The 11199-nt window shown below is 40.6% G+C and overlaps 1 protein-coding gene across 3 annotated transcripts in view; it reads right to left on the reverse strand.

Moving 5' to 3' along the window:
- The window catches only part of NRP1 (neuropilin 1), a 110502-nt gene that overhangs the window by 11465 nt on the left and 87838 nt on the right, over positions 1–11199 (reverse strand). For 2 of the 3 annotated variants that reach the window (XM_010006981.1, XM_010006980.1), the window contains exons 10-12: positions 10988–11132; positions 8003–8086; positions 4938–4997 (exon numbers count right to left, since the gene is read on the reverse strand). In XM_010006981.1, the coding sequence (XP_010005283.1) occupies positions 4938–4997; positions 8003–8086; positions 10988–11132 (289 nt within the window). Of the gene's footprint in view, positions 1–4937; positions 4998–7981; positions 8087–10987; positions 11133–11199 lie in introns of all 3 variants that reach the window. The other variant, XM_010006979.1, reaches the window with a different exon arrangement.

Below are 11199 nucleotides of genomic sequence, written 5' to 3' on the forward strand. Positions count from 1 at the left end.
CCCCCCCGACAATGGGGACATGATCAAAGGCATCTTGCCCAAAAGGAGACATCTGAAAATCAAGGGGAGTTTTTTAAAGAAACAGAGTGATATTGAAATGAATTAAAGGGTTTAAAATTTGTGAAAAATAGTCTTTCATTTTCCAGGAGGCCTAGGGAGAGCTATATTGCATGGCTTTGACATCAGAGCCATGAAACAGAACTTTAGAAAGGTCTTGGAAAACTTAAAACAAAATTAATCTTATTAATCCTGAAGGATTATAAAATGCAAAGCTAGGGATAGCCTGTGTGGTATTCAAAGGAAAAGAAAGGAGAACAGTGGTAGATAGATCACATCCATCTGAAGTTACCACACAGCATAAATGAGCATACAGGACAAAGAGATTGAAAGGACTGGTATTGTTCAACTCTGAATAAAAATAAATAGCAGAAAACACAGAAGAAGTAAGTAAATGGGTGAAGAATTCAGAGAAGGAAGATGACAATATTCTGTTTTCTTCATTTCATAGCCTGAGAACTGTGAGACAGCCAGTGAAGTTCAATGTGGATTAAAGGAAAAAAATTCTCATATGATGTGAATGATACTTGCTTCCCTGAAATCCTGCTAAGGCTGAACATAATTCAAAGAGAAATGGACATTGAAATGGATACGGAAAATATCCAGAATTTAATTGTTAATTCTAAAGTGTGGGGAGTGACAAAAGCCTTTTTCTCCAAGGTTTGAAGCCAGTTCTGAACATTGAGATTAGGAGGAGAGTTTCAAAGCAGAGCTAAATTTCACAGCACCATCTAATAAAGAATTTCTGACACTTTCATTTGAAATATATAGTCCAGGAAATTGGCAAACAGCCTAAGTCTGATATGCTTTGGCCATGCCTGTGTTCCTTTGGGTTTGGACTCCCAGATGGCTGTAGCATAAAAATGAACTTTTTTCTATGCACGAGAATCCCTTGAAATTGAGCAGAGTTTGACCAGTAACCTGCTCTCAGCTATTTCTTACTAGGCTACTATTGTTTTCTTAAAAGTGATTGTGTTAGTATATTCCTTAGACAATCACAGCTACAGTATTGAAGGTCAAAGGCAAGGCATTTCAGAGTGCTCTTATGTTATGGGCTCCTTAAACATGCTACATCTTATTGTCTGTTCTGTCTCTTCCAATGCTTCTCTCAGGGACCCATAAAAAGGAAAAATAGACCTGTTAGCCAATTAATAATAGACACTTGTAGCATCAGGATAGGTTAATTAGTCATACAGAAAAGGGATCTGCCCCAGCAAGACAGAACATTTCTATTAAAGGTCCCTGGGAGCTCAGTAGCTCACAGTAAGGTACAGGCAATCTGTCCTCTTTGTCCTTGAACTCTAGCTTGGCAGCTCTGGTGGAAGGAAAATAGGGACAAATAGCGCTGGGCCATTCCCCTGCTAGGATAATTCTCCTGCCAATAGGTGATTGATCTCTGGGCTTGTGTGTATCAAGAGGATGAAGAAAGCTAGCTATTATGTAACCAAATAGCAGAGGTTCAAATGAGAATCTGAGAGGGAGGTGTGACGAAATCCCATATGGCTTTTTCAAAATGTAGGGTACGTGATACTGAATTAAAGCAGATTTATCCTCTCAAAGAATAACCAACAGCTGTACTTCTTGACCACATCTTGCTCACAGCTGGAACCATTACTGTTCACGAACAAGAAAGTCATTTGACAATCTAGTTGAGTGAGTTTCTTGCAAGTTCATTAATCTTTCATAGCCCACAGACTTTGACATATTTTTATAACTCTTCCAACAAAAGGCAAGAAGGAGCATGATGGTATTAAAGATGCTATGAAAATTCTCTATAGGATGCTTTTGCCAAAGGGTAAATCAACATTAAAATGAGAAATTACAAACATAATTTGGACCACTTCAAAGTAGTATATTGGGTCTGATTATATTTGCATTTCACCTTTTTTATACCACCTATGCTGGCAGCACAGAATTATCTTAAAAGATAGTAAATGATAATTTAAACTGCTTTAATATCCCTTTGTTGATGCAACGTTGTTCCACTGTAAATGAAACTCAGGTCTATTCTGTCTTTAAATGATTTCTTAATAATATTTTTCTGAAATAGCTATTACATTCATGAAAATCAAGATACTTCTTGAACAGTCTGCTTTACAAAGGATTGAGCTTACATGCTGAGAGCACATCATGTAAATAAACAGCTTGCTCTGTATGTAAATAGCTAAGAGTCAAGCATTTCAATTAGTCCTTTGGAATAGAAAGAGATGTTTTCAAAAAGACTAAATGTTGGTGAGTCTTAGGACTGACCTGAAAGGTATTTACCTTGACAAACAGATTCGGTACAGGCATCTTTTTAAGTCTGAGGAGCAAAGTAGATCCTTTCTTAAAAAAAATAAAATAAAATCCAAAACTTTAAATATTTTTAGCAGTTTGAAATCATTATTATTTTTTATTTTCTTTCAATTCAGTCCCCTTGAAATGAACTGTAAAAGTCTCCTTGATGGAAAGCTATTTTATACACAGAGGCTTTCCAGCTATTTGCTCTTAACCGTTTCCATAGTGTATGAAAGCTGGTTGGAATGGGATAATCTCAGGCTTTGACACACACAAACATATTAGTCTGGGATAACAAGATTAGGGGTGATTGCAGGCTTGAATGCAGGCAGCAGGACATCAATACATGGATGGTGTTAGCACCTATTGCAGAATACCTGTGCCATGGCAGGTGCTGCTACTGAGAGGGCTGGTAACCCTCTGCCCCAGCCAACATGGCACAAGCTGCTGTGGCCAGCACTGGTGTGGTGTAGCTCATGCAGGGTTGCCTGCTGGAGCCTGCATCCTGCAACTGACCTGCAATAGCTCTTTGGATTGGAGCTCAGGGAGTATTAGCATCTTAAGGTAAACCAGCCCTAAGAGGGAATTAAGGCTGAAGCTGAATGCTGAGCCCTTAACGTGTTAAATTCATACCTTTTTTAGCTTGAGAACAGCGCAAAGACCTGGAGTGCACTGATCTTCACCCAGCTGAGGACCAGGGGGTCCCTGAGCAGCTCTGTAACTTCAGGGCCAGTTTAAACTACATTATTTGCGGCTGCTGTAGCGTTCCTTCTGCATGGTCCCTTGCCCTGATGTGCTTCACTGTGCCAGCCCGGTCCAGCTGTGCCCATTCAGCAGAAGGAAATGCTTACACCACCTACGTGCCAGGAGGGGTTTCCCCATGCTGAGGGTAATCTCCCTGCTCCATTCTGGGAGCTTTCTGGCAGTTTTTCAGTGAGGGATTATGAAGCAGCTGGAAACCTTTATGTCTGAAGATGGAGACTCTGGAAAACTTATTCTTATTTATTAGCATCTGACTGATCTCTATCTATGATCTTTGTAATGTGCTGCCATGTGGGAGCCTGAAGTTTGGGATGTGAACTTGTCCCTTATTCCCTGGAAGGAAACAGTTCCTACCAGCACAATGCAGGGAAGTAAGATTGGCATGCTCTGAAGGGAACTCAGAAACCCCTTCAGTAGAGAAAAAACTTGGCTCATCACAGAGTAAGTGAAGGTGGTGCAAGAGGGAATTAAGGAGAGAAAATGAGGGTTTCTTAATCTCTGGCAGAAACAGTCCATCTGTTACTGGAGAGTCCCACCCAAGCCCAAGGTATTAAGCACAACCTGCAAATGGAACTGGCACTGGGGAAGAGGGCAGAAAACTGTTGCACAGAGGCATGTTAGGAATTTGCAATTTCTTTAAATGCAAGAAGATAGTTATAAAACCTAAAAATTTTCCTTCATTTCAGGAAAACAGAAAGCTACAAGATCATTTCTGAACTGCACCAGCACTCCACCATCTGCCTCTGCTCATAAAGCCAGGGCAGAGCTAGAAACAGTGTGTGTGCTGACTAAGCCAAACAAATGACCCTGGGGACAAATTTTGAAGGGAGTGAAAGCATTTGCCTGTGCAATATCAGAACACAGAGGCTCAGAGTGGGAAGAATGTCTGAAATAAGTAACTTCTATCTCTTAATCAGGTTTCTTTAGGAAACTTTTGCATTATTAGTTCCTTTTTTTTTTTTTCTTTACTTGAAGCAAGAGCAAATTGTGTCACGTGGTTGAGGGAACAATGCTAAACACTTACCCACCCTGTTAATAAATCACTTGCAAGACTGTTCCTGACTGTACTTTAATAGAGGAAATGGGAGTAACTGAAAACTGACCTCTTTACTGCTCCACAAATATTAATGCAAAGGATTTTAAACTAGTGCTCATAGTTTTTGGAGTTTGGGTTTTTTGCCCAAATCTATCCTCTCCCACACTCCCAGTAAATTGTACAGGATATTAAAAAAATAGTATGAAAGCTGTGAAAGCAGCAAAATAAGTATTTTAAAAGCTGCTAGTTATTGTATTGATTAAGTAAAAAAGACCTACTGCCAGTGACAACTTGTTTTTTCCCTTTTCAAGTTCATGGTAGCAGTTTATGTAACCCCATTTTGAGAAAACTTGCCAGAAAACAATATTGTAAAACTGCCAGCTCCCTGGTGGAGAAAACTGGCAAACTTTACTTGTCTTACTCTTCTAAAACCATGGATACAAATAGTGAGTGGGCCTGTGTGACTCTGTTTTTGTTTTCCTGGAGTTTGCAAACACACTTCGTGTCACTGACATGCCACATTTAAACATAGTGCACTGTGTGATGAAGTTAGTTTAATTTTGTCAGCGTTTGGCATTTGCTGATGCAGAAGGAAATCTTGTTCTCTGCTGTGTCTACATGTGGATGAAAGGAATACAATATTTACTGTACAGAGCTGAGAGACCAGATGCTTCTTTACTTCAGAGACTTTTAGGGAATGGTAAGTCAGGAAGTGCTGCAATTCATTATTTTGTCTCTGGTTTGAAATTTGGGTATGGAATTTATTATGTTTTTAGTAAGAAAAAAAAAATATGTATTTTTTTACCTGGTTGTAATGTATTGTCTATTACTGTTGGCTTTTCTGTATTCAGCACTGTAGTACCACCTGAAAAAGAAATTATGCATATCATGATACATGAGACACAACAAAGGACACAGCAGTCATTAGGAATATCCTATATATAAATCTGAAATATTACCATCTTTATTAGACATGTAGGTAACTGAGTATGTGAGCTTAAGCACGAAAACATGACATTAAAGATCTGGTTTCCTTTATGAAAAAAGAAAACAAGAACTTGGCATTAAATAAAGCTGCATATCTTTGTAGTCCTTGCAAACACGAGCTAATCAATCCTCACCATGTCCCTGTGGCCATCCTTCTTTTATAGACACTAGTTTTCTCCAAATCACATGGGGCTTCAGTGACTGATCTCTGCAGCACCTCCTAACAGTTACCAGTTTATGCATTCACCCCTGACATATTCTATCTCTTATAACGGACATGAGGTCCTTCATCCTCTGCTATGCTGGGTCCCTCCTCTGCATTGTTTCCTAGCTGTGCTGTGGGACCAGCTCACAAGAGAGCTGCATGGGAAGCCTGAATACAGCCTGGCTGTAGGCTAAGGTAGGTTTCACTTCTGTCTCAAAGAGCAGGAGAAATTAAGAACTTCCCCTTTCTCTTCTTCAAGCAGATGAACAAAGGGTGAGTGGGGTCATGGCCTTCTCCTAAGCTCACTAATTGACATATTTAAAATACTTGACTTTTTAAAGCAAGCTTCATATTGATAAAGGAAACAAAAAGTAAATTAGCACAATTATAAATGCGCAGTGGGGTGCTGATTACCAGTCAATGGCTTCTCTTTTCTCCAGCAAGCAAATGCTTAAAACGTTATAGAAGGGATGACTATGATGACTTCCAATGGGAATGAATGCCCAAGCTATATCAGCTTTATGTTTGTGAGAATGATCTGATGGGAAATGCTATAAGCCACACAAATAGAGTAGCTCTGTATGGGGTCCAAATAGAGCAGGAAGGAATCTGGCCTACAGCACAATTACAGTTAATTGCAAGGGAGGCTTCACTGTGATATTCACATATGTGCAAGTGCTATCAGGGAAGTGACTCTAACTGGCATTCATGAGGATGCAGACACCACACTCTGGTAGTGGATAAGAGAGTAAGACCCTGATGAAGTCTTCTCTGCACAGCCCTGATGTCCTTTATGGGCCACAAAACTTACATACTTTCCTTCCATGCATTTTAGAGGAAGAAAAGAATGTTTACAATGCAATCATTAGTAAAATAACTTCTGCACATTTTAGCATTTTAAGTAACATCATATGTGCAGTGCAATGTTTCTACAGTGTCCAGAACAACTGGACATGCACTGCTCAGGGTTTCTAGGTGGTGTAGTAGTGAATTATACTTCAATGTCTGCACTTTCGTAGAAGGGCAATGTAGTAATTTTCAATTTTAGTACCGAAATAGGTTCAGATTCCCAAATGAGCTGGTGCTCAGGAAGGCTGGTGACTGCTTCCTTGTCTTAGAGATTATAAACTGCTCCCAAAGCACAACCTGCAAAAAACTGCCAGAGGGAGTTTCTTCTACTCAATAAGCTTTCCCTTAGAGACATGTGGGATGCAGTCCCAAGCTCCCTGCAGTGCAGAGACTATGAGTGAACAGGGAAGGTGCTTGCTAAGATCTGTCTCCTTCCCCTCACACAACCTCCATCTATGTGAAATATGTCTCTACCTGCTAGGCTTTGCAAGCCAGTCCCCAGAGTAGGGCTTTGCAGCAAGACCCAGCAATTCCTGACCTGGCTCACTGCTTTCAGAAAAAAACCAAAACATTACAATGTTTAGTAACACTGAAAATTTTCTAAAGCTACCTTAACACAATATAGACTATTTTATCAGACTCCCTGTATGGCTGTTTCCAAAAAGAGCAAAATTCACCTGGGACACTGATTTGAAAAGCAGTGACAGTGACTGTGCAGTATCTTTTCCGCTCAAGAATTGTTTTTCAATTTATGATTTGCAACATTCATTTACAGGAGACACTGGCAAAGCCCAAAAAGGGTTTGATGCTGAAACTGCACTTTCATTTCTATCTGCTGGTGGATGTTCTACTTGGCTGCTTCCAAAAAGCCAGTCTCTTGCTTTAGGTTTCCCAATGTCCACTTGGACAGATACTGCCTGATTTTAATGCTATTTTATATCATGGATGTACAAAGCAATACACATTTATTAGATAAGCACTCCAGGGAGCAGCAATGAAATAAATTGTGTTGCTGTGTCCAAAAATAAGCTCAATTACTGTAAACGTATAGATTTGCTACAGGAAGATCTCATCAAACAGTCCCAGAGATTTGTAGAGCAAGTGACCTCCAAGAAGAGATCAAAAACATAATGGTGCAGTAGCAGCTGCAAAAGTGGAAAAACATGAAAACTACCAAGCTTCCTCCCTTCCAGATGCAGACCATCTTATGTCTGTCCTCTCCTAGTTTTCTACTAGTGATGGCAGCTTGAAGAACATTAGGCCCTGTGGGACTGTAATGCAGTGTTGGTAAGGAAGCTCATGGAAATATTTCTGGCTGTATATGTGTGAGCATGCTTTGATGAAACAAATGTGCTTTGTTTCTGTCTGGGAAAGGTTTGGGGCCGAGATTTGAGTCCTGTACTAAATTTTAGGTATGGATGTGTATATGTATCTTGAACCTAAACAATATTTCATTTTGAGTTCTTCAGTCTCAGACAATAAACCTCAAAAGGTTGTCCAGCTTTTTTCATAATAAGAGAAAGTTTGATTAGGACATTTGATTAGACACAATTCCTGCTCAAAGAAATTGCCCTCTCTTCCAGCTAGTCACTATTATTTGCTTCAAAAATTACATAGCTGAGGAAACAATCAAAAGTATTGTCATATGTAAAAGGCAGATGCCTATGTTTTGACAGCACTGACAATACGAACTGCATACCAATGCCCACTTATGTTGAGTGATTAAATCAGTGAAAACGTTTAGCTGGTAACTGGTGATGGATATGAGCTACAGTGAAGCTGCAATGGAATGAGGATGGTTTCTGCACCTGTCAGTTGGTAGTCATCACCTGTGCCACTGTGGCAGTTTGCCTGGTCATCATCGCACTCATCCACAGGTTTGCCTTCAGAAACAGTAGGGACAGCGGTAGGAGCTGAAACAAAACCCAGTTGTTCAGTTAAAATGTGCTGGAGAATCAGCATGCAATTGGCAGTAACAGTTTAATGAGCACCATATGCTGTCTTCACGTGTTATAGCTGAGGAAAGGAGCAGCTCTACTTTGCAGGTTAGTTAGTATTTCTTTCCAATAGGACGTATCTGTTCTACCTCCTTGTGCCAAGGTGTTCTGCTGTATCTGAGCTCAAGGGCTGAGCTGAGCAGCAAAGCCCTGGGCTGTCAATTCACTTGTTGTTTCTACCAATGAAGAGCGAACATCTGACAAAGCAGAACAGAAAGCTTGAGGAGGGATTGAAACCCCATAATTTCATTGCAGGCCAAAGTGCCTGTGAATGGACCTTAACAGAGGAGCAAGAGAGGTGCATGGTCAAGGTAGCAATTCTCCAGCACTCACCAGTTTGCTGAAGAAACCTCTCTGCAGAGTACATGTAAGACAGGAAATACCTGAGTATATTCCTGGTAACAGTGACAGGAAGGCAGTTTGGTGTAGAATCACTTCATGCTCAATGAGGAGATTTGGAAGGAGTTTATTTTGTTTTTGTTGAAGTTATAAATAAGACACCAGTGATGTCAGTCATCCCTCCCGGCCACCTGCCTGCTTCTCATTGGGGATGACTTCCCAGTAGCTGCTGCATAACCAGTAAAATTCTGACCTTTGCTATTGCAGTTAAAAGCTTGAGATTTGTGCAAGGTGCCAGAAAACGTATCTATACCCCAGTATCTGCAAAACACACCACATCTGGAAAATCACAATACAGATCCTTGGTGTTATGTTTAGGTTTATGTTTTATGCTGCAAGTAATAGTTCTCTGGCTTAAGGTAACCCCTCTGGGAATGAGATCCAGGCTTTTGTTCGTTCTCACCTACTGTTATTTTCATTAACAATGTTTTACTCTCATTATAAACTATACAATAATGCATCCCTTCCTTGGATTCTTCTTTGCTCTTCTGCTGACCCCAGAGCCTGCTAGCCACATAAGATCTTGTGCACTGACATCTTGGCCTGAAAAACTCAGGAGGGATGGTAGTTTCTGAAGCAGCCATATTCTGGGATGAAATATGGCTCTTCAGGATCCCAACCTATGCTTTACAGGTACAATCTAGCCCTAGTTAAAGAAACAGTTCTGTACCTATTATGAATTATGCAGAATTTCTGTTTCCCACATCTCTTAAAAAACTCCTCTGGGAGCTCATTCTGGCTTTCTACACCAAGTTAAGCTTCTTATCTTGATCTTTTTGCCCCTGTGTAACCTAAAGATTGCCTACATCTCTGCCATCATTTCATATAAGCCCCCTGGGATGCTTTGAGCACACAAAGCTTCCCTCTGCTCATTACTGCTGGAGACCTGATTTTTACTCCTGTCTATGACTACCTCCATGCTTCTTTTCTCATCTCAACTCCTCTCCTGCTCAGTAAATCTCAAGCGACTTCTCTTCATTCAACTCTCTCCCTAAGATATAGTTATACAACAAAGTTTTCTTATTATGCTTCTCCCACAGGTAAATGGGAATTCACCTCACCTGTCCATGGGTGATCTACAGTTGAGCACCCTTCGAAAGTACACCACAGTGGGAATACAAATGCAAGCAGATGTTCCCTGGGGAAAAATTATAGTTGCTGCTGCAGTTTGCCTAAAAGTAAGGGTGTTTTGCCTGGTCAGTCTCCCTTTTTGTTTTGTTCCATCTCACTGAGCAATGTGTTCTGGTAAGGTGATCCACTGACCCACTTCTAGATGGCTACGAGAGCTGGATGGATGAAGGACTTGTCCTGCAGGTTGTGAATTTACATAAGGCAGGTGCTGGATTTTCTTTTTTCTGAGCAAGTAGCACAATAGTTTGCAGGAACAAAGTATTCCCACAGGAAATGAGGACTTCCTGCAGGAACTTAGAAGTATTTCCAACCTCCCCACTTTCCGGGCCAAGTAAAAACACACTTATTCAATCTGGCCTTCACTAAAAACAACACAGAACTCATCAGTTCTCACAGCTAATGCCTCCCACTCTTCCGCCTTGGGGGAGAAATGGTGAGAAAGAAATGGAGGCAGAGCAGTTGGTGCTATTCATTTTGGGAGCCTGCTCGGCTCCTTCTATGTGAGGTATCATAGGAAACCCTGAATAACATGGTTTGTTATTCTATGTATTGTTAAGCTGTGTGATTTATAAGCCATGCCACTATGCCGTCATCCATATTCAAATTCATATCATGTTATCTGTAGTTATCTATGAAGTTAAATAATTGTTGTTTATAAAGCAAGAATCAAAGCCTGAATTCTTGTCACAGTCCAGGGATAAATGTCTAAACTTTGCTTTTCTTGTTTTTTCATCTCCTACATACTCTTGCAAAATTAAAGTTTTATAAGGAACAAAAAGGCCCCCTCTCTCCCCAGAAAAGGAGCAGCATAGAGCCTGGCCAGCCAAGTAATTTTTGCCCACCATACTGTCTTGTGTGACTTTGACATCCTTTGAAGGAGCAAGGGACTTAATTGCTCTGTTTAGTGCAAAGCTCCCTCTGCATTCTCGGAAAACATCTTTTCCAGGGCTGTATCATAGTAACACAAAATATAAGTTCCTGTCTTTATTGTCTCCTAATGGCTCTATGCTTCTCGAAAGTGTAATCATAGGGCTGCTTAAGGGAAAAGAAAACCATGTGGAGAATATCACTGTGATTCAAAACAGGAATGGGAGAAAGAATAATACTTGTGCCTTGGGCATATTCAAATGTCTGCAGAGAAGGAACTGATTAGGCTAAGACACAGCACTAATGGCAGTTATGGAAGTGAGAGCCTGATGTGCTGCCTGTGCAGACACAGCACTAGTCCAAGTGGAGAATGTATTTATGAAAATAATAAAGTGCACTCATCTCTAGCAGAGCAATTACCTTCGAGTTCACAGCCCAGCAGCTCCATCCGCAGCCCCAGCCCCCCGTGTGTGGCTCTCTCAGGGTAGACACGGATGAATCTTGTCGACACAGGCTCAAAAGTCCGCAGTTCAGGTGTGTCATAGTTGGTGTTGCCTTCAAAAGTCTGCAAAGCATCACAAATGCTGCTTCTTAATAAAAATGAAACAAAAAACTTTTCACCACTACTCTTT

This window comes from Chaetura pelagica, unplaced genomic scaffold, assembly GCF_000747805.2.
Source record: "Chaetura pelagica isolate M959 unplaced genomic scaffold, ChaPel_1.0 scaffold17, whole genome shotgun sequence".
In the NCBI taxonomy this organism is placed as follows: Eukaryota; Metazoa; Chordata; class Aves; order Apodiformes; family Apodidae; genus Chaetura; species Chaetura pelagica.